General features: G+C 36.5%; 1 protein-coding gene across 1 annotated transcript; it reads right to left on the reverse strand.

Moving 5' to 3' along the window:
- Positions 1-4,357: 4,357 nt before the first annotated feature.
- LOC150075314 (elongation factor 1-alpha 1) lies at positions 4,358-24,957 on the reverse strand. Its single transcript, XM_090389245.1, has 7 exons — positions 24,849-24,957; positions 24,078-24,258; positions 12,640-12,819; positions 9,625-9,792; positions 9,250-9,529; positions 6,795-7,187; positions 4,358-4,712 (listed from the first exon to the last, which is right to left on the reverse strand). The coding sequence occupies exons 2-7, from the start codon at positions 24,219-24,221 to the stop codon at positions 4,489-4,491; spliced, it is 1,389 nt and encodes a 462-aa protein (XP_090245371.1). The 5' UTR covers positions 24,222-24,258; positions 24,849-24,957; the 3' UTR covers positions 4,358-4,488.
- Between the last annotated feature and the right edge of the window lie 107 nt (positions 24,958-25,064).

A 25,064-nucleotide genomic window follows, 5' to 3' on the forward strand; every position in this document is an offset into this window, starting at 1 on the left:
ATCCAGTAGACCTTTATTTGTTCAAATTGTCAGCAACTACCTCTGGAGGCACCTTATTCCATTAATCAAAGAATTTTCTATTCTAGCCTAAACCCCTTTCTGTAATTTGAATATTTGGCTCATAGTTCTAGAATTAACTGAATTTTTGCCTTCTTAGAGCATTAAACCTCAATCAGGTCTCCCCCAAATGAATTGTTACCAAGCTCTAGCCCACATTAACCATGAAAGTTGTTCAACTTTAGATCCTCTCAAAAAGCTTTTTCATAAGGTCTTAGTTTCCTTGTACAGCAAGATTGCTTCCAATCTCCATAGGCTAGTTCAATAAATCATTGACAGGAAACCATTGGATTTCCTGGCTGCCTGTTTATTCAGTTACCACTCCATCCATAATGGACTATGCCAAATAGCTGCAGTATAAAAAGCCACAAATTATGCAAAAAGGGAAATGTTTTTCTTGCAGTAAGAGGCAGTTGCTTCTTGGATTATATGGCTAATGTAAACCATGTTCAGCCACTGCTTATATGGACAACAGCCATTATTTGGCTAGGCATTGGCTCACTAGATGTCAGTAGGGATCTGCAGTGATGCTGCCTGCAAGGCTTTCACCACTATCAGAATGGATGATGTTCTGTGCCCATACACCTCACTTCCTGTTCCAAAACATTCCAGTTATTCAATTGGATTGAGAAAGTTTGGAGGCCAATCAAGATGAGTGGTATCTTTACTGTTCCTCGAACAGGACCAGTGACATAGCACCTGATTGTTTTGGAAGATCCCAATTCTATGAGGGAAAAATGGAACATGGCAAGGTGCACATGGTCTATTAACAGCTGCTAGTAACCTCAGTGAACTTTAGTCCATACACCAGCAAAACATGCTCCACAATAAGCAACCACCAACACCTGCCTAAATGTTGGGCAATAGATTCATGGACTTATTGCTTGCACCACACAAAAAGGTATTCATCAGCATGCTGCACCAGGTATTTGGACATTGGCCATTTCTTTCTAGTCATCCAGTGTTGTTGATACCACACCATTCACTCTTAACAACAATCAGCAGTGAAGAGGAATCTCTTGGAATATCAAGTCTGAGTGAGCATCAGTTGAGATATTGTTCTTGCATTCCATGTTGTGATGTCAGCTGTTACACATTAACCTGCTATTGAGCTCAGTGTGCTGCACCCTTTTGCTCATCATGAACATCCATACCATTCTTTATACATTTAATCAGTGGGCCACAAGCAAGCAAGACATGCTGTTTGTAATATGAAAGACAAACGCATAAGCTTCCAGTCATGCCCTTTTGAAACACCATCTCTTAACTATGTCCCATAACAGCTACTTTATCTTGTATGATAAGATGAAAATTGTTGTTCTAGCAAAAGCTATTTGGCATAGTCCATTATGGATGGAGTAGTCATAATTTAGTGATCACTGGGTAAATAGTAATTATGTTTACTTATAAGGAAAAATAATGGTAGCTGCAATGTGCTCTCCAGACCACCTACTTGAACTATATTTTAAAGCCCAGAGGGCCTTTAAACATAACTGGCCTATAGACATTGAGTACATGTTTGTAGGCCTTGCTTTAGGATGTAGTAGTAATGGAGGCATGTGATGCAGGCATGAGTTTGTAGCATCAGCAAAAAAAAAACTAATTTAACACACCCATTCCCTCTAAAAAATGCCCCTAAAAAATGCCCAGTTCCTCTTCAAATCAACTTCCACTGCAGATAGAAGTTTGTTTTCAGCAATTAACCACCCACTGGCTAAAGGCAAGTTTCTGCACATCTATAACTGTCTTTTCTCAGTTTGAATTTGTCCCCTGGTTCATAATCTGAGCAAGCAGAAGAATCTCAGAATTCAGCATTCAACCCATTCAAGGCCTTATACACACAAAACCCCATGACCTGCTCTGGCAGTCTCTGCATTGCTCAGAAAATTTCATATCTGACTGTACAATTACCCCCAGGTCTCATTCTCCACTACTGAGTCCACCCAGTTGGTACATTTCTCTGGGATTGCTGCTACCCATATGTAGTACTTGCATTTGTCAATGTTAAACTTCAGTTGCCACTTCTCAGCCCAAATTTTCTATATCCTATTGCTGTCATTAACAATCCTGCCAACTTGGTATCATCTGCAAACCTAGAGCTCTGTGCAGTGATGTCATTCATGAAAGGAAAATTTGGGTCAACCACACCCCTAAAAATTTGCAGGGTTTGAGGATTTCTCTATACCTCTGCTCAGTTGTAGTACCCTATCAAAAACATGAAGCAGAAGTTCAGGCCATTGATCATTATCCCACACCACCTCCACTGTCCCTTTCCTGACAGTGGGATGGTACAGCATTCCTCACATTCAGATGAGCCATCTGAGTCTGTAGACCAGATCCAGGGGGCTAAAATGGGACTGAGCTTGTTGAAATTGGTGCCATGAAATGACAGTTACAAACTGCAGTGGTTTGTGGTTAATGGGATAAGCCACTGGCCTTGCAGTGATTGAATTAAGCCTTAAGTGGGGTTGAAAACACTTTCATTTGTGGCAGCAGCAACCAAGAGAGTTGATAAGACATCAGTCTTGCTGTCAGAGACATCTGTTGTGGTTTACATAGAACCTTTCATGGTTCCTGTCTCATGAAACAGTTTCCATAGTGCCAAAACATTGTATGACACATTAAGCCACCTTTTGAAATTGCACAGCTTCAAGCAGTCCAAGAGTCAGTGGCTACTCATGTTTTGTTACCAGTCCACAACAAACTGGTCCTTCAGATAGTTTGAGAAGTACAGATCTAAACAATGACTTGCCATCCTGATTACTGCATGTGGCTATTCCACTGAGCAAGTCAAAATATGGGAATGAAATGTGGTTACGTCAATGTTTTTATAGGCAATTTGCAGCTCTAAAGTTGTAGTCCATTTCTATTGGAAACTGAATGCTAGGATTCCTGTTATATCAAACATTTGCCTTTGGAAATACTGTTCACAATAAAATATTCATGAAAAAAAATGTTTTCAGTGTATTAGGTTACATACTGTTAAATCCAAGAACAGTGACTCTAGCAATAGATCCAGCTATTCTTCAAACAGATTCCATAATATCTGCTCTCCCATACAAGTTGGTACTTTTACACACAAAAAAATTGTATAAATTAAAATCACCAATTATTATGTAATTGCTGGTGAAATTCAGCATTTTACTGCACAATTACTAGACAGTGCTGGCTCTAAAAGAGCCACTTGATATACAATTCAATTTATCACTTGCCAGGTTAAGGGCTGCAAAATTATGCAATATTCAAATAGCTACTACTGAAAAAAAAAAAGTTTGTTCCCAAGTAATAGCATTGTTTTACAATTAAGACTTGTAATATAGTGCATTACTGATAATTTAACCAATTTGAAAAGTAGTCAAATTTAGCATTTACTTTCAGTTGGCCAGAAAACTCATGGCCTGATATATCCAGGCAAGCTGCTTATAATTCCACTTGACTTAAAATTTAGATTGGATTTTTGTAATACCTTTAGTCCAAGGGTCTAGTATTTTGGCCAGCTTTCTGCTTAAATATGCAATGCAGTAAAAACCCTCCAGCATGTGGAATGGCAAGATCTAAACCTAACAAACCCCAAAATATAAAAGGCCTGCATCATTGCCAGAAATCAGAGTATTTAATAGATACTCACCTTCTAAATCAGAAAATTTACTCTTAGTAAATCTGGATTGTACAAGTTGTGGCTGTGTACACTTAAAAAGCAGTTCAGAACTCCCGAGACAATCAAATGCTGGTGTCCCCTCACTGGATTACCAAACCAGCCATTAACACTACCATGGTAGAAGTTTCCCTACAGCTGAGTTAAGAAAATTTACAAAAGTCAGGGTATTGCTAATCAAGTCATTTGCAACTTGAGTACAGTGCATCTGTGGACTATTAACCTACCAGAGTTCAATAGATTATAGCATTTCTGAACAAATTTATTTCAGATATGTTCATAATTTAAGTACTTTGAATGTCAGTTTTCTAAGATTAGGATTATGACAAGAAGGATAGGAGAAAAGTTTAATTACATGTTCTGGTTGGAGGAAGCAAGGGGCAACAGGAAAAAGTGATTATGCAATTGAGTTTTGGTTGTCACTGACCTGTTATGGCAGAATTCTTTCTAGATCATGAACTCAGTGTGATATGTCATAAATTATAAATCAACTTTATAATATATGCTTAAGACTTTATTTGGACACCTGGAATACACATACAAACTGGCACAGAATGGCTGCCTTTCCTTCTAAATTCTTTTCTGTGGCATTTATGCCATAATAACCAGAAGTTTAGAAAAAGAACTATGACACGATATAAAGGAACAGTTCTTAAATGAAACTGTACTTTCAGTTGAGACACAAAACTTGATTTTTTACACATACTATCTGTAGGTGCTTTAAGATACCTCCATGCCAGAAAGTTGGACCAGTACTTTGTGTCCTTGGCCAATAGTTATTTCTTCTTTTGGGCCTTCTCAGCAGCTTTGGTAACCTTACCACCAGATACATCCTTGGTCTTAACTGCCTTGATGACTCCAACAGCTACAGTTTGCCTCATGTCACGTACTGCAAATCTTCCAAGAGGAGGAAATTCAGTGAAGGTCTCCACACACATAGGCTTTGAGGGAACCAAGTCAATAATAGCAGCATCACCAGACTTGATAAATTTGGGATTATCTAGAAAAATTAAAACAATTTTTTTAAGAATTGGCACTAAACTAATGTATTACAGCATAGTTTAAATCTTGTGCAATGAAGGGCTTTAAATACCTGGCTAGATTAGATAATGAAACTAATATTGAGTTAATCTGATTATATTTGAGTCTAGTTCAAAGTCAACTGAACCCGAGATTATACAATTTTGTAATTAAAAAAAAACTTTTGTACATTTCTTGGAAAACTGGTATATACATGGTGTTTCAAAAATGGTCAATAATTTAAAGGTGAAAAGTACAAATTAAAATATGCAAGAGTCCCAGTGAACAGCAGGGCCACAAATGAAGTTTTGAGATAATGCACATTAAGATCTGCGACTGACTATATTTAGCAAAAAGCTGTGAATCCTTTGAGAGTGGTTTTATTAAACTTAAGATAATACATTTTTAATTTTTTGGTTTAAACACAACAGGATTTTACCAGGTGTTCAAAATGCTGTCCTTCCATCCTTAGTCTTTTCTGCATTGAGTTGCAAATCCTCTCAAATCCTGGGTCAATGTCATAAGTGTATACAAAGCTTTTTACATGACTCCAGATGCAAAAATCTGTAGGATTTAAGTCTGGTGATCTGAGAGGCCAGATTACAGGCCCACCTCTACCTACCCACTGTTGACCATACCTTCTAGTTAGATATGGAGTCAACTCAAGGAAGGTGTGCCAGTGCATCATCATGCATAAACCACATGTTTGGTATTGATCAAGTGGAACATTATCAAGGTCTGGAAGCAGGTACAGCTCTCTTGTTAGCTGGTTTGGCAGAAAGTGTGGTCCAATTAGATTTGTCTCCTAGTAGTCCTGCCCAGAAATTCAACAAGAAACTGCTGATGTCTTGACTGGAATCTTCATTAGGATTTTCTTTGGACCAAATGTGACAGTTTTGAAAACTAACAATACCATTGCAAGTAAATCCAGCTTTTCAGTGAACAAAAAATGTTTAAAAATTAGGGGTTCAGGACACTGGTTGCATCCACTGGCAGAAGTTCAGTCTGGGAGGGTTGTCTATTGCTCAGACCTTGTACATGCTGGATATGGTAGGGGTGGAGTAACTGGGGATGTAAAATTTGTCACACTGATTCAGTACATGCTCTTGTAAAGCAACCCTCCTTGTTGAAATTCCTGGATTTTTCTATTCTTTAACATCCTTTCCTTAAAAGGGTGTTAGAAAGAATAGAAAACATTAGGTGTTATGCTTCTGGGCCTTCCTGCTTGTACTCCATGTGCAAAGTACCCACAGTCAAAGGTGTTGATGTACCCTAATGAATTTCCCTACAGTGGGGAAAATGCTTCTTGTTACAAACTTGTAGCCTCTAGTGCACTGCCACTGGCTTTTACCATACATGAAGTGCATGTCTGCATACTGTTGCTATAACCTCTTTCCAGGTTGACTATCCCTTGACAAGTACTAGTACACTCATTACGTCTCAGCATTGAGAGGGAGAAGGGAGAGCAAGCATAACCCAATCCAAACAAACAAGTCAGTGGTGAATACAACTAGAAAATCTCAAAACTATTTACTTAAGGACCCATGTTTACTAGGCTTTTGCATATTGTAGTCTGTACAGTTCATCTTTAAATTATCGACTGTCACTTTTGAAACACCCTGTACACCTTAAAAGAGTAAAGTGATTTCTTACAACTGTCTATTGTAAGTTTTAGCAACAGACCTAAGACTGATTTTATCAAGGTAAAATGGCACCTGTTTTCATTTGGATAAGAAATTTAATTTTAAGTGTAGAAAAGTTTTCCTGTGTAAAAATACTGTATAAATATAACTTGTGCCCAATCAAGAGCTCATAACTTTAGGCCATGGTTGCAATTAGGACAGCACTGGTTTAAGACCTGATTCACTGAAGTTCTTTCAAAATATGATTTTTTATTCCTTTCCAAACAGAAGGAAAAAGCTGAAAATCAGGTATAACCAGTTTCCACACCTGGTGGAAACTGGTGTACCTGGTTTAAAATCCATTAAGTAGTAGCACATTAACCTGTTATGTAGCCTAGGTATTTAATTAAAACTTTGGAAAAAAGACTAAAATACATTACCTTCCAACTTCTTGCCACTACGCCTGTCACATTTCTCCTTGATTTCCCTAAACTTGCAGGCAATATGTGCAGTGTGGCAGTCAAGTACAGGAGTGTAACCATTGGAAATCTGACCAGGATGATTGAGAACAATAACCTGAGCAGTGAATTCCTCAGTAGCCTTAGGTGGAGTGTCTTTGCTGTCCCCAGCAACATAACCTCTACGCAACTCTTTTACAGATACATTCTTAACATTGAAACCAACATTGTCACCAGGAAGTGCCTCTGTCAGTGCTTCATGGTGCATCTCTACAGACTTAACTTCAGTGGTGATGTTTACGGGAGCAAAGGTCACAACCATACCAGGTTTAAGAACACCAGTTTCAACTCTGCCAACAGGAACAGTTCCAATACCTAAAAGACAAGCAAAAGAGTTAGCCCTATACAAAGATTTATATGAATAACCACCAAAATATAGGCATATAACTATTACATTTTTCTTGGAAACCCATTATATCCCCTGGCAGGACCAAAGAAAAATTTAATTTTGACAATTCAGATTAGTTTTTTGTACCACCCAAGTATCTTTAGTCTTGTAAGACTTTATCCATTTATAATTTCACTAGAATGTTGTTTAACTAACCAAAAGTTCTCACCTATGAGATTTAGCACAAGATTATTAAAACACCATTGTAGGTAGAAACACTTATTTCACAAGTCAAAGGGGACCAACATGGTTGGACAACTAAAAATACTAAGCATTACTGGTAAATGTCAAGCAATTATTACACTAAATGCACAATTCAGAAAACCAAATACTTGGTTTGTTCACTTTCCAAATATTTGGAAAGTGATGGAGGTTTCTGTATATATATATATAGTTTCTGACTAATGCAAAAAAAGCTCCCTTGTATTATAATACAAGGTTAATACTAAAAGGAAACCTTCCAGGTGACCCTAATGTAACACTTTGGATTACATCAAGTTTGTCACTAAGCTTTACTTTAATGTTGTTCTTTTCTTCTCTGTATGAAGTTTACTTTAGTAAAGTTAGTGAAGAGTTTTATTTAAAATAAAATAGCAGTGTGATCAGTAGAATTCACTTTGGAAATGGCAAAGAAACCGTAATTGCACACTGGAAACTGAAGATAAGTGTCAATTACTTAAATATCTGACTAAACTTCTTTATAAGAAACTAGGTTATTTTGGTATAATCTGTGTTCACAAGTAAAGTAACATACTTAACAATATCTACTCTTATATAAGTCAATTAAAATTAGCACACCACAATCACTAATAGCTATCAATTTGGCTAACAAAAGCTTTCAAATAAGTGAGAGATTATGAATATTTGAATAAAATTTAAATTGTCTAAAGACAGTTGGGAATCAGTTTACAATGCTGATATTGAACTGTGCTGCCTGTGCATTTAGAACAATTAATGGGATCAGCCTCTGCAGACATAAGTAGCACTTACTTCCCATAAGAAATGGCCAGGTCAATTTTCTGTGGTAATCCAGTTAAAAAAATTGAATGCCAATTGTCATCAAGGAGGTGGGTGCTTAGCTCAGGCAGGGTGTTTATCCCTTATCCAGCTGTTTTAAAATCAGAAAACTAGTTTGAGATTTAAAAACTATGGCAAGCAGGGGACAAATACATTAGGCATATCAACCTAAGAGGGCAGTAGGTGGGGAAAACAGTGAGTGGAACCTGCCAATCACTGCTTTGTTCCTGTCCATTTGTCAAAACATGAACAAGTACCTAGATCTGGAGTTCAGATGTTTACATATCAGCACTGGAAAAGATAATTGATAAAAAAATAAAAAGTGCAAGGTTACAAATGCTGAAGAAGCATTTTCATATGGTTCACTACACCTGAACCTAGGAAGATCAGTGAAAGACCTAGCACAGCCCTGCTGTTGGCTGTATTGGCACTCCAAACAATACTCCCTTTTAACTAAGTTGTCCTTGTCTCAATGGAGAATTACCCAGAGAAGCATTTAACAAATTGCTAGTGAATTTAACAATTGGAAAGATACAAGTTTGTATAGAAGACCTTCACACCAAACATGACCAAGAAGCCTTTGAAATGTCAAGAGCAACTGTTTAGTTTTAAAAGAACTTTTCCATAGATACAACATGGATCACAAGTGAATACAATCCATATTGACAGAATCCATTAGTAATCACTGATCAAACAGAAGGTTAAGTAGTTTAGAAAGTGAACGGAATGACAAATTGATAGGAGGAATTTATCACCTTTTTAGGAACTGGATGGATGAGCCAGTTTCCAAGCAGAAGAGAAAAAAAAAAAACACTAGTGGAATAAGTGAAAAGCAATGGAAGAGTAAGCTCAGGGATGCAGGCTGAGAATGGAGAAATCAGGACTTTGTGCTTAATGTCAGATTACATTGTTTCTTGACCCTTGAAACTGAAAAATTACCTACATATAGATTTAATTAGCTGTTTAACTTACCTCCAATCTTGTACACATCCTGCAATGGAAGTCGCAGAGGTTTGTCAGTAGGTCTTGAGGGTGGTTCCATAGCATCAAGAGCTTGGAGAAGAGTCTTTCCTTCAGATTTACCACTTTTACGTTCAATTGTCCAGCCTTTATACCACGACATATTGGTGCTAGGTTCCAGCATATTGTCTCCGTTCCAGCCAGAAATTGGGACAAATGGTACTGTGGCAGGATTATAACCTATTTTTTTGATGTATGCAGATACTTCCTTCTTGATTTCTTCAAAACGAGACTAAAGGAGAAGAGAAACCATGAGTGTAAAACTGAGAGCATATATAAATATAAAGTTCTAGGTGTTTAAATTTAAGTTTTAAATGGAAATCTTACCTCACTAAAAGGTGGTTCAGTTGTGTCCATTTTATTGACACCAACAATCATTTGCTTTACACCTAAAGTGTAAGCAAGAAGAGCATGTTCACGAGTTTGTCCATTTTTAGAGATTCCAGCTTCAAATTCTCCAGTTCCTGCTGCAACAATCAGCACAGCACAATCTGCCTACAAATAAATTCAGACATAAGTAAAATTGTTTCAACTTAACTATCATTTTAAAAAGGTTATACTGGTCAAAATGAAACTTTTCAAATATGTAAAGGAGGCCCCACAGATTCCCTTTTATTTTTGTAGCACTGATCTCAGAAATTGAGTAATTCACCTTGCCTTCATCATTAGGTGAAGTGGAGAGGTAACAGGAAAGTCTACATTGGATTCATTAATGGAACTGATGACTCATTTTTGGCCTGTGCTTCTTTAAGACACATCATACAAATTTGATCTGTAATAGGTTTGCAGCTGTTCCATAGGCATAAAAAAACCATGAGTCCTCCTTGCATGCCCTCAACATACCAATGACCAACTGATGGTCACTACAAATGTAACACTGGTGCTCAAGACTTGTCCTTTCTCAGTCAGACAAAGACTGGAATGGGCTCTTCAGCTATGGATGCCCTATATGAACTTTGACTGCTGTCAATGAATATCATGGCTGATATGTCCTAGGCTTGTTCACTGACACTCATGGGCATTTGTTGCCATGGAAGTCTGCAGACTTCTTCACAGAAATCTGTATTGAGTTCAACTATTAAAAACTGAGGCAAGTGGTAAGGTTTTTTTCACTAAAAGATGAGCCCCTTGAACATGGCTGCCCTCAGCCGTTTTCTGGAATGTGGTATACTGGAAAAGTACCAATTTGCTCAAGTGGATTGTATGCACAATTGGTGTTCATAGTGTGGTAACTTCTGTAAGCAACTTGAGGAAATGCAGCTGCCTAGACCAATTACTCTGGTCCAGTCTACATAGAAGTCAAGTGTTGTAGAGGATTTGGCTTAGGTGGATACAGCCAGCTGTATTGTTCTGGGCCCTCAATTGAGAAGAGTAGAGAAACTTGGGTGTTTGTCTAAAGGGCTTCTTGCATATTCCAATTACTTGAAGGTGAAACTGTAAGCAAAGCTCTGGCAAGTTAGATGTGCAGATTGGGGTATTAAGGGACATTCTTCCATTGACTGGAAATCTTATCCACAGTTCTGCTGATAGCAAATTACATTCCACCTTCTGGGTCTTGAAAGGGTTCCCTTCACAATCAGCTTCTACTTCCTGTGTATCCACTAGCAACTCCTTAAATGCTGATCTCCAGTCAGCCCTCTATGATAATATTTGTACCTCAATTGTGATATACATAGCTAGGGTTTGAGATGGGAAGAGCCCAAAGAGCAATTCAGAGAACTTGCTAAATGGAAAGTTTCTTGGCATCACCAGACTTGTAGAATGGCTGCCACAGCTTTGTTGGAAGAGCTCCCACTGGCCTGCTTAGTGTGCTGACAGTGCCTTGTATTTGACAGGGCAATTTTCTTTGCCAAGGAAAAATTCTGGGAAAGGAAAGCACATGCTTTCTTACCCTGTTTTAACTGTTGACCAGAGGTAGAGGCCATGGTTACAATATGGACTGTTTAAGTTGTTTCTCATACATACAGGGTCTCTTGCATTTAGACCTTTTCATCCTCACCTGGAGCAATAAATGCTTGCTTTGAGGACTCATTGAAAAGATCTGTTTATACATACAGATTCTTTTCTGTTAAGTAAATGTTTTCTGGACATGTTCCAGAATACAATATTATTGATCTCCCTCATCCCTATCACAAAGCTAAATGATTGAACACTTAGTCTTCATTTTGAGTTAACCCAAGTGGAGCATTTATTACGAATTAACCAATTGCTGAGAATACAGATGAGAATAAGCCCAGGTGGAAACTTGATGGCTCACCTAAGTGACAAATTAAGTTCCATATCGAATTGCTCCCAGTGTTGTCTCCTCATGAGGATGGATAGCTTTATTCACATGCAAAAGAATAGCTTTCAAACTTGAAGGGGCACCATAAGACTGTTTAAGATGTTTCCAAATTATGGAAACTTAAAAATCTATCCCTTTAAAAATGAAATTGTTATTTTTGGAAAGGGTTAACATTTGAGGTCATTCAACATCTTGGATAGAGCTCTGATTAGTGTTTAATCAGGTGTAAACACGAGATCTGATGTAGTTGCCTACACATTGCTGTAATGATCATCATTGTGGTCTTTCAGTACATCCAATATCATGATACTGCTTTTCAAACATTAAAACAAGCAGTGGCACCAGACCTGATAAAATTTAGATGGGAATGCCACAGAATGGATTTTTGCCCTTGAGGCAAGATTAAGGTTTTAGTAATTCACTAGATCTTAAATGATGAAAAATTGAAACAAGGTAAAGTTATTCAAATGATTACAAATCAATTTTTTTTATTTAGGTTGGCAGAATAGGTATACAACTGGCATTATCAGTATTGTCATAATCATGAACAATACAGACTAGAGATGCTAAAGAAAATTAGAGATTTGAACACCTAAATTCTTATTCAACTAAATAATTAAATCTGGCTTGCAATCTGTTTATAGCCATGAGAGAATGGTTCCTATTTTGCTGCTTTGGCAATTTAATTGTGTACTAAATTATCAAATAGTCAAACCAATAATTTCCTACAGCAAAGGCCATTTTATCCAAAGCAATAAAAAGGTAGTGTAGAAATCAAACACCCTATACTTTTGTCACGGCCTTTATATTTAGGATTTCATCATTCCCTTGGAAATAGCTGTGTTTCAGCAGCCAGAGTTTAAAGCTACATTTAAAATTATATGCAAATTAAATGTATACCATATATGCAAATATTTGGCCTTTCAAAATAAATTTGAACATTTAAATAGTATACAAATCAGCCTCACTAGTAATCATTACTTAAACAAAAAAGTAATGATTACTATATTAAAAGGATTTAAATATAGAACATGAAAGAATAACTAGGTAGTACTTACTTGGGAAGTGCCAGTGATCATGTTCTTAATGAAATCCCTGTGGCCTGGAGCATCAATAACAGTCACATAGTATTTCTGCGTTTCAAATTTCCACAATGTTATGTCAATTGTGATACCACGTTCTCTCTCTGCCTTTAGTTTATCTAAGACCCAGGCATACTTGAAAGAACCTTTTCCCATCTATAGGGAAGGACAATGGGGATTATTACAAAAATAATTTTAAGTATCTTTAGAATTAACATTGAATTTTAAAACAATTCATGGCCAACTTAGTCATAAAAGACCCAATAAACCAACTAAAAACTGGCTTTCAATTATTAACAAGAACTCATAAGATTATGAAAAGGTAAATTTGAAAACTTGGTTTAGAAGATGCACTAGAAAGCTAGTTTTCTAGTGAAAATTAATGATTTGATTCCTATCACAAATGCTATTAGTAGACAGTTACCTAATTAAACTTCCATTCATATAAATGAAAAATCAAATTAATGAAGTCAGGATTATAAAATCCTTAATGCTTTCAACAGTATGTTCAGTTTATTTTCTAGTACAACTTTCTGTAATCTGTTCCCAAATTTAGTATAGCAACCTATTCTTCAAAAATAGAGTGGAGCGAAGTCACTTTCACCTTATCTAGGCTTACAAAAACTGAATATTGACTTCAACTCTACAGTTGAAAGATATTACACCAATAAAGTATTTGGTTTTAAATTAGAGCTGTTAGTGTTGGGCAGAAGTAATAACACTATTTTAAAGCATTATATACAATACCCATTTCAGTTTCCAAATTCCACTGCTATAAAAATCTGGAGACCTCACAAATAACCAATTTGTTACTGAAAGAATTGTATAAACACTTTATTCATAAACTAAAGTAACATGAAAGTTGATTCCACAAAAATACTTTTATTCAAAACAAGACTGAATACAAAGTAAAAAAGAATCTAGTATTTTCTTATAGCATAAGACTTATTACATTTAAAGATTTTTATAAGATAGTTCACACATTTATATTGAAATACTTAACACAGGAATCTAGACTAACCATTAATGATTAATAATCTGGAGTTTCTTCTTAAATAGTCACTTAATGCAAGTGTCTCATGGTATTGTACACAACCAGTCAGATTTGCCAATTCCCTTTTTGGAAAATATTTCTTTAATAAAATCAAATAAACAATTTGCTGCCATACTACAAAGTTGACAATTCAGCAACAGAAAAATAATTCACCCAAATAAAGTTTTGGTAGTTCACTGATTAAATGAAATCAATTATTTAGGGAACAGTAAGACTAAACTAAACAAAGGAATGGCATGTTTTTACTTAGAAACTGAAGGAATATTGAAATTCAATGTAATTAGCATTAGCATTAGCAGAGGCATTTGATGCAAGAAAGCAAGCTTATGCAGCATCAGCCAAAAAAAAAAAAAAAAGTAACATAAATAAATAAAAATAACCACTTCCACTTCACCCCTCTGTTCGTTCGAAATACCTGTCCAGCTGAGCCTTAAACTTATTTAGGCTATCAACTTCCACGACAAGGGATGGAAGTCTGTTCCACCCACCAACCACCCGCTGGCTAAAGGCAAATTTCCGCACATCTATCCTACATCTGTCTTTCCTCAATTTGAATTTATGCCCTCTCAGGTGATTTTTCTGAGCTAGAGGAAGAATCCCATCAGCATTGAGCATGCTCAAACCATTCAAGGCTTTGTACACCTCTATCAGATCACCCCGCTGGTGCCTAGTTTCCAGACACTGTAATTTGCAAAACTTAAGCCTTTCTTCGTAAGAGAACCCCTTTGTCCCATTCACCAATCTAGTTGCCCTTCTCTGTACTCGTTCCAGCAGCTCTACATCCTTCCTGAAATGAGGCCTCCAGGCCTGTATACAGTACTCTAGGTGTGGCCTGACCATTGCCTTATACAAGGGAATAATCACCTCCTTATCCCTGCTAGAAAAATTTCTATATATCATTGACAATACACCATGAGCTACTCTTGCAGCTCGTCTGCACTGCTCAGAGAACTTCATATCTGCCTGCACCACCACCCCCAGGTCCCTTTCATTCTCTACCACTGTCAGTGTAGTACCACAGAGTTGATACGTTGCTCTCGGGTTGCTGTTTCCCATATGTAGTACTTTACATTTGTCAATGTTAAACTTCATTTGCCACCTCGAAGCCCATCTGCTCAACCTTTCCAAATCCTGTTGCAGCAGCATAGTGTCAGTAGTGTCCTTGACAACCCTGCCAACCTTTGTATCGTCTGCAAACTTGGACATTAAGCCTGATATACCATCATCAATATCATTTATAAATACAGAAAACAATAAAGGCCCCAATACTGAACCCTGAGGGACTCCACTAATAACATTAGTCCACGATGAGCAGTGTCCATTGATTACCACTCTCTGTCTTCTCCCCCTCAACCACCCCTTTATCCATAGCAGCAACTTGCCTCCAATGCCACACTGCTCCAATTTGTGCAGCAGTCTTCCATGTGCAACAGTATCAAAAGCCTTTCTAAGATCCAAGTATATAATATCAAAGTTATTCCCTGCATCCAGTTCTTTTGTGACTGCATCATAGTATCCAATCAAATTGGTCAGGCAAGACTTCCCCTTAACAAAACCATGCTGTGTCCTAGCTATAACTGAAGTCTTGTCTAGATGATCCTGCAGTGCTTCTTTCACCAGTGCCTCCATTAATTTTCCGGGAACAGAAGTTAAACTCACAGGTCTATAATTACTTGTGTCAGCCTTTGATCCCCCTTTGTGAATTGGGGTCACATTTGCACATCTCCAGTCAATGGGTACCTCCCCTGAGTCCAAGGAAGCTCTCATAATTATGGCTAAGGGTTTGCTTACCTCCTTTGCTGCCTCCTTTAATATAACTGGATAGATCCCATCCACCCCAGGTGCCTTTCTTGTGTTTATCTTCAACAATTTCTCCTCCACTTTGCTCTCAGTTATTACAAGATTCTCTAGCTTACTGCTAGAGTTGAATACACCTCTGGCATTCCCCTCGCTGAATAACTCCTCATGTGTGAATGTCGATGCAAAATATTCATTTAGTTTGTTAGCTACCCGAGCAGGGTCATCAACAGTTGACCCATCGATCTCAAGTGGACCAATCTGATTCATCCCCTTCCTTCTAGAGTTTACATAAGTAAAGAACTCTTTGCTGTTTTTCTTCGCATCCCTTGCTAAGGATCTCTCGTAATCTGCCTTCGCCTCCTAACCTCCTTTGTAACTTGGTTACAGATCAACTTGTATCTATCATAGGCATCCGTGTCACGTGTTAATTTGTATGTATCCCATGCATTTTTCTTCTCTGCCATATGCCTCATTAGTTCATCTGACAACCATTTAGGCCTAAACCTTGAACAATATTTCTTAGTTGGTATGTAAAGCCTAGTAGCTTCCACGATAAGTTCTTTGAATGCTTCCCATTTTGAATTTGCTGTTGGCAATATCATCAGTTGATCCCACTGTATAGAATTTAAATACTGTCTCAGTCCATTGTAGTCGCCTTTACGAAAGCAATACCCCTTCCCTTTACCCCTAATGGTAGTTACCTCTTTGAGTAACTCCCACTTCAGCACACTGTGATCACTGCCACCAAGTGGTTCATTTATCTGCAGATTCTGAATGCATGAAGAATCACTACTGATAATCAAATCAAGAGTATTACTCCCTCTAGTTGCCTCCCGAACATGCTGATGTAGAAAACAATCATCCAATAAATCCACAAAAGCCTTGCTACTGTGTGAGTGACCAGCCCCCAAATTCCAGTCAATATCTGGGAAATTAAAATCCCCCATTATAAGACTCTCTGATTTACTGGCCCACTCTATTTCTCCGAACAGTTTCTTATTATACTCATCAGAGTCATTAGGCCTATAGCACACTCCTACTCTCAATTTTGATCTCCCAATGCTTATGTCACACCAAACTGACTCGACACTGCACTGTCCAGCGATGTCGACTGGCTTCACTTCCTTGGATTTTATGTGTTTCTTAATTAATAGCATAACCCCTCCTCCCTTCCTATCCTGTCTATCCTTTCTGTACACATTGTACTCCCCAAATTCCGGTTCTGCATTTCTTATATCTGTGTGACACCACGTCTCTGAAATCCCCACAATATCTGCCTTTGATGTTTTGAGCAATACCTCAAATTCATCAAATTTATTTACTAAACTCCTAGCATTGGTGTACACACAAGTATACATGCACCTGTTCTTTTTCTTAGCTACCCTAACACAACCCATGTGTTTACTTGTACCCCAATGATTCCCAGCAGTCTCTGAAATATCCTGCATCTTATTTTCCAGGCTGCGGCTCATTCCAATAGAAGCAGTGCAAGAATCACTTTCACCTCTGCCAGTGGCTACTGTTAATCTATTAGTCCTTGTATCCCCCCAATCTAGCAGTTTTCCGACCCACCTAACATTGCCTCGATAGCATCAGCAAACATTCTTGCACCCTTTCTATTTAAGTGTATCCCATCCCTGTAGAAGCAGTCTCTCCTGTTAACAAGTACAGACCAGGCTGAAAAAAATTCTACCCCTTGAGCCCTGCACAATCTTTCCAGGGCCGAATTGATTGACAGGGCTCTCATCATATACTCCCTCCTATCGTGTCTGGGCAGAATTGGTAATAATTAGTAATTTTAATTTAATTGCAAAAGTAATACTGGCTAGACATTAGCTTAAACATTTGTAAGGCATATAAAACTTGACTAGAGCATGATTTGCACTGTTAGCTTGTTTACCAAGAGAAATTTAAGTTGTATAATACACTGTTCTGCAAAATTTAAGGACCCCAGTCAGTTTTTTCACTTGTAGCTTCTTATAGGAGTAGCCTGGAGAGGGGAAAGCCTACCATAGGAACCTCGTGAGGTACAGAAATGATATAGGAAACACCAACACAATGGTATAGAGGGACTTTATTCAAAAATGGCAACATAGCACCAGCTGCCATGATACAGATGCATCACTGCCAAAGATGGAACAAAGGGAAGAGGTGGCCCTCAGGAGATATGACTACCCCTAATGTTGAAGGCCTTGCACCACCTGTCCATACTTAGAACAATGTTGTTAAGTTCTTGCAGTAATCTTCCATTCCTCTGTCAGCATCATCTTCAGCTGGTGAAGATTGTGGGCATGCCACTAGGAGTCTCTACAGAACTTCCCATATGTTGGATTTAGATCGGTGGAATGGGCACACCAGTGTATGAGGCATGCAATCTTTATTCTGAATACAGTATATTCCACTTATTGTAGTCAGATTATGTTATCACTTCTGCTCATGGTTGTCAGTGTTTCTACTCTGAAAGTACTGTATCCATCTTACTAATCTTAGTGTTTTGCAGTAGATTATGCCTTTTGACTTAAAAGTTTGATTAATTTTTTGTATGAATTGAAGTTTTCTATCAATTTACTTGAAACTACTTAATTGGCATTTTCTGTCCCCTTGCCACATTTACTCTGCATCAATAAATAATTACCAAACAGCTGCATTCCTGTTTCTTTGATTAGTTTATCTGAATCCAACTATCAACAATAAGCAGCATCCACTGCAAGGGGATCTGAGGTGCATAAGGCCTTGAATGGTTTGAGCAAGCCCAATACTGATGGATTCTCTTGCTCAGTTTATGCAACTGAGGGCATAAATTCAAATTGAGCAAAGGCAGTTGTATAGTAAATGTGCAGAAATTGTCTTTAGCAGGTGGTTGATTGCTGGAACAAAACTTCCATCTGTTGTTGTGGAAGTTTAAGTTAAATTCAAGGAACTGAATGTTTGGAGAAAATGGATGAAATAGGAAGTAGAGGTCCACATGGACCCAGGCCTAGCCCTTTAGCCCAACTTGGCTCAAGGGAACATGTTTTTGGGCTTAGGTACAAACAATGAATTATTTCACACTTCTGGCTATTTATATATATACACACACACACACACTTTTTTAGAAAAAAAAGTTAAAAAGTGTTGAAACTTGATTGAACAATAAGGCCCACTTTGCCAGTCTCAAATTCACAAATTTGTACTCTTTCAAGGAAATTACCTACCAGCAGTTGACTATTTTACTTCTGCACAACAATTTGCAATAAAAAGCATAAAGAGAATGTGGCCAGTAGAGGTGGATATCTATATTTGTTTTGGAATTATTAAATTGAAAATTATTCTTTTATAATTAATATTGATAATTGTTATAATTATTAACATTGAAAGTTTATTTTTATTAAAAAATAACTTAAAGGTAATGCTAGTGATTTTACTTAAAAAAACTTTACATATCAGTTGAGTTGGGATAAAAAAACCTATTCAGGCTGGGCCAGGTAAAAATAAAATTTAGGCCATTGCATGGGAAGTTTTGGCTGATGCTGCAAAAGCTTGCTTTCATCATATGCCTCTACTAATGCTAGTTACAAATAGTAAATTTATTCCTTAGTAGTAGGATCTCATTGCTGCAAAATTGAGGTTCAACCAATAGCACTGCAAGTAATATTCTAGCAGTTCCTGTGCCACTTAACATTTTGCCATTCTAATAATCAAACAGCTCTTAGTAAAAACAAATCAAAAGAACTAGGTTAGAAAAAGCTGACTGAAAAAAAAAAACTTATTTAAAATAATTTGCAAAAAAGTTACAAATAACCAAACTTCTCAATCTATAATTTAAGATTGAATCAAAATTCTTTAATTTAATAGGAATATAATCAGACACTAATTACATTAGTGCAAAAAAGCCTGTTGCAACTTGCTACCAGCACAGGCTGAAATCACATGATTTGAACAAGTACATCCTCATGTTAGTTGCAGGAAAATGAACTTTCTTAACCCATCAGTTGGGCAAATCAGCAAAATTCAAAGCTGTTCATTTTTGATACCACTTATAATTTATATATTTTTCTGTAAAATCCATGTTCCATACCAAAAAATTAATTTGAGAATTAAAATCCCTTAGAGCTGTCAGAAAGCAAATCAACTCCAACCTATGCTTTAATTCACTTTAATTCAGAAGTGAGCACCACTAACAACACTAGTGTTCACTATATGAAAACTAAACCAGATTCTGCAAAGTGTACAGTAGTAAATCAAAGTTACTAATGTTTTCAGGTGTCAATCAACACATGCATCTAATTAGGTTTAACTTAATTAGAAATTTTCTGCAAAAAAATTTACAAGAAACCATCAGATCTGTAGATAAAGTAATGGAGCAGTCACATTTGGTCAAGTAGACTCCAACACAACTGATTCCAGGATATTTCTAGACAAGATCCTGTATGGCAGGAAATGAGAAGTTTGAAAGCCTGAAATTTAGCAATATAAAGGAAGATTGTCAGCAATTTTCTAGTAACATACCACATGAGTTAAGTTTATTCATCCTGTTGACTGAATTTATAATTAAGTAACATTTCAGGAACCTTGCCAGAACCCAGACAATATTTTGCTACTGTCAGCCTCCTTTCTTCATTAAATGCATTGAATAAAGAAAGACTTAGGCATTTGATAAGCATGAGGCTGTTAACAGTAGTCCAGCCAAGTTGGTCTGTTGTGCTCTGCACAAAGTTCCAAAACCTTATCAAATTGACAGTATTTGGTTGATAGGCTGAAGAAACTCATAGTATAAGCTAAATAAAATTAGAGAAATCTGACAGATTACTGGATACCAAGTATCAGATTTAGAAAATTGAACTCAAAAGAGCAAAGGCTCTTCAAGTTATGGCAAGAGTGCACTAAACCATAGTTTAGTATGAGGGCATAACTGGACTGATTTTAAAAATTTATTGCCAATAAAGGCAGTTCTAGGAGTGATGTAGGAAACTTCAAATTAGCCAGTGACTTTAGCAAGAGAAAAAAAAAATTGATCAAGTGTACAGAACCATTTAATTAGAAAATTGGTTCTGAAGTAAATATGGTTTAAGGCAAAATCACACCTGACCAACCTATCTAGGTATTTTGATTAAAGAGTTCCAAGGACCAGACTACTTCCTAACATACTGGGACCACTGTTTCTTAAACAAAAGAAAACAAATACAGGGGAGATCAAAATTTGCAGATACACTAGTTAATGATAAGTACCAAACAGTAATAAGGAACAGGCAACCCCAAAATAACCACATTGGTAGTATTGAATTAAAAACAGCAGAGGAAGAAAAGATTTGGGAGTTACAGTATAACTCACTATTAAGTTTTCTAAGCAGTGTAAACAGGCAGCAAGGAATGCCATATCAAACATTTGGAGAGGCCACAATCACTGGACAAGGAGGCAGTAGTGATACCACACTTCCAATAGTGTGGAGTACAGCCAATCTTAAGACAAGGTTTTGAAAGGGTCTAAAAGCTAAGCAATGCACCTACTGAGATCCATGAGGAAAGAAAGGCTTCCTTCCTTGTGGATGAAGAGTAAAAAGCAATCTTTCTTGGCTGTTACAAACACCCATTTTGTTCAAGATTTCAGAAACATTCATTCATTATCTTAACATTTTAAAACTCAGGCAGATTTAGAGTAAATCCCTATGCAATGAGTTAAAACATCTGGCAGTCTTGACAAGGCAAAGTTAGGCATTACTTTGGCAATGGTATCACCCCTATCTCTGGTAACCAGAGTGATAACAAGGCCCCACATTAATCTTTGGAAGAAATATTGATTTGAGTGTATTAATGCTCAATCCTTTTCCAATAGATTTCACTGCTTAGTTTTTTTTAAAAACTAAAAATTGTTTATTATGAAAATAACTTAATTTAATTAAGTCATTTTCAAGATATTAGAATAAAGTGAAAACAAGGCATTTGCTCAAATGCAACCAATATTTACAAGTTTTAATGAAAAAATTTTAAACATTAAAAAATTCTACTCGTGTATCAAATACATAAAATTGTTCATTTAAAGTTCTTGTGACATTCACTACATGACTTTTTTGTACAATTATGAAGGGTTTTTCGTACTACCGAAGTAGGAATTTTACTGCCTGAATGTGCATATCAGAATAACATTCTGGCATTCTTTAGTGACAATACTCTGCAATGCCTTTTGTCAATACACTGGGTTTCTGATTTATTTCATGGCCACAAACTACTAGCAAGGGAACTTAGAGGCTTTTGGACTGTGGAAAACATGACATTGTGATAAAATTGCAGCACTTTACTCCATGGCAATCTAGTTAGCCCACAAAGTAATCAATTTACTTCAACCTCCCTACAAAATGAGTCAATATAAGCAGCACAGACTAAAGGATATTAGGGTACAAAAAGTACCTATCCCAAATCAGTTATCACCAGCTTTAAATAATTTTCCACATGGCCCTGTCACACTATACTATTACTACAAGTACAAGGATTGTATCTTATACTAAATACTAAAGCCAGGGGTCAGCAACCTGCAGCTCTAACTTTTAGCCCACATGAAGCACAAGTTGAAATGGAGTTAAGGAAAATCAAGGACATGTGGAGTGCAAGACTTCTTAAAACTGAATTTGAGGATTTGGAGAGGCAAAATGCTGCCCTTGCAATTCTACACAAACAGACGGCAATAGAAGAGTTGAAAAAGCAAGACCAAATTGGTTTGATGTGTGGAGTAGCTTACTGGACACACACAGTATATAAGTTAGTGTTTGGAATTCTTTTTTGGTTTGACAAATTTCTGCAGGCAAATATTTTCAAACTATATTAAAAATAAATCAAGAAACTGTATGAACAATGCAAGTCTCAATGTTTAAAGATGAAAATTATGGCATACCTGCCTGATATTGAGACTCGCTTAAAAGTTCAGCAGCAAAAGTTGCATTAATTTGTACCTAATTAGTTTGCATTAGTTTTTTCAGTATTAGTAAATATTTCAATATATATATTTTTAATAACACCTTCCCACTATTCCATTTCTAAACCCCCCCCATCCCTCACCCAGCTGGAGTTGGTGCAGCTGTTCAGATTTTTTTTAAAAAACCTAGATCAAAAAAGATTGCAACCCCTGCCATAAGCATTTGCTCGCCATACTTAGTTGAATGAAGCAGATCAAAGTGACATAAGAAGGAATAACTTCAATTGGTCAATAACTACCAATTTTGGTTAGCCAAATACTAGGTCTGAGTAGCATTATATGCTAGATCAATTTAACAAATAAAAAAAAAACACCTTTCCCGTAGTCTGAACTAATTCTTTGAGTTGGACATTCACTAGTGTTCAAAACCAGACAAATCATGAATAGCCCGGCTGAAAATTTTAGTAATTACACTGCTTTTTGCAGTAAACATGGCATACTACCTTAGTTTTAAGGCGCAATTTTCTGCTCACAAAATTGCAGGTGTAGATACACCAATGAAAATCTGCTTGAATCACGAGTGAATTTTTTTTTACAAAAAAAAAAAAAAAATGCGAAGTGCTATAAAGAATCTTCAGTAGTTTTTTTCCATCCATATTGATGGCAATTAAGTTAGCCAGTCAACCATACCAAGGAATCAATTTTCAGGTGTTAATTTTTTAGATGATCTACATCCTCAAGTTATGTGAAAAGTGCAGCTAGCAGCTTTGTTCTTAATCAGGACTGGTTTTATGCCAAAACCATAAAAAGTTCAATCAATGAGAAATATGGCTTATTTGGGTTCCAACTAATTCTCACCTCTTGAAAATCTGACCTAGTCACATAGATGCCTTTTTAAGGCAATTGTAGCAACCTGCTACCAATGCTTTAAAAGGCATCTATTAAGAAATGTTAGCTTTACTGAAATAAACAGTAATTTTCAGTTTGTTACACTCAATTACAAAAATACGAAAATAAATACACATTTATGTTCATATTTTGTAATAGTTTAGCAACCAATCCAAGCATCCACTGAACTGCTATCTATAATTGCCAGTTCACATTTTAACTACTGTAGAGCTAGCAAAACCAAAGCAATACAGCAAAATAAACAGATCTTGCTGGTATTTTAGACATGCTATTACCCTGGCAAAAACCCAACAGAACTGACCTCTTAATTCATACAGTTAATCATTTAGAGGGGTGGCCACTTCCAAACACCTCTACATGCAGATTTCTAATCTAGTACCTTAACACTAGTTTAAAAAAGTAGTGTTAAGATACAAATTAATAATTGCCACATAATTATTCAATTGTAAATTACATTCTATTATGTAGAGTTCGCATCAAAGCGAAATGGAATCTGCTTTGCCTTAAAACAAGAAATTAACTGAAGACCTCACATGCCAACCCTCATTCATAATTTTTTTTTTTTTTAATGAGCAAATACAGGGAAGATTTGGACTAACTGTCCTGGGGGATAACTTATTTGAAGTTCTTGAGAATTAAGTGGAATTACTGGAAGTCGCATAACATCGGTCAAGTTAAGAGACCCACCCCCACATAATTAGCATATTTTCCATGCATATTTAACGAGTTGACCGGTTCGGCTCTATATACCTAAGCTATACTTACTTCTTGTGCCTCCTTTTCGAATTTCTCAATTGTTCTCTTGTCAATACCACCACATTTGTATATAAGATGGCCGGTAGTCGTAGATTTCCCAGAATCTACGTGTCCAATAACTACAATATTGATGTGGGTTTTTTCCTTTCCCATGTCTGTTGATTAGCTGTATCACAGTAGCAAACAAAGCCTAAAAATAAAATAATATTCATCATTCCAATTTTAAAAGGATTTTTATTATTTGCTTATAACGAAACAAAAATACATGAATTTAAAGTTTTATAGTTCCAGATGGAAGCAATTAAAAAAGGCAAAATTTACGCAAATTAAGAAATAAAAAGGGAACAACCAAAAAAACATACCTGCGGTCAATTAACATATGCATAAAAATATCAGTAATACGTAAATCTAAAAAATCAAGTTTTCAGGCAATATTAAGCAATATCATTATTACAGGATTACTATAAACTGAATTTAAACCCTCAATAGTTATACAGCTATTTTACAGACTGCGAATCCAATGAGCACAGGAACAATGGGAAGTTCCACTCTGGGGTTGTGCCTCGCTGTCGCATACGCCATTTTCCTCCCCGGTTTAAAACCAAGATTTTGAAAGCATCTTATTTTTACTTCCTGCTGGAACTTATTACTTAAAATATAAAACTAAAAACTTACAGTTGAATAAGAAAGACTCGTAAATTAATATTATAAGAAATAGAAACCACTAAAATTAAAACAATGGCCGATTACCAAAGATTACAATCGAACACGCATACTAACCTCAACCGTGCCACGACAAGAAAGAGTTCACAGAAATGGATCACGTGGCTTTATATATGAGTAGGCCCAGAAAACCACTTCAATGACGTCATCTTAAAAGATTCATTTAATTCTTTCCAAAATTTAGCCCAGATAGGCAAAATATGTTCAATCAATTATAAAATAAATGATATGCTTTATTTTAGGTATTCAGTACCAATAGGATTTAACTAATTA

This window comes from Mastigoproctus giganteus, chromosome 14, assembly GCF_048544385.1.
Source record: "Mastigoproctus giganteus isolate SK-2022 chromosome 14, ASM4854438v1, whole genome shotgun sequence".
NCBI lineage: Eukaryota > Metazoa > Arthropoda > Arachnida > Uropygi > Thelyphonidae > Mastigoproctus > Mastigoproctus giganteus.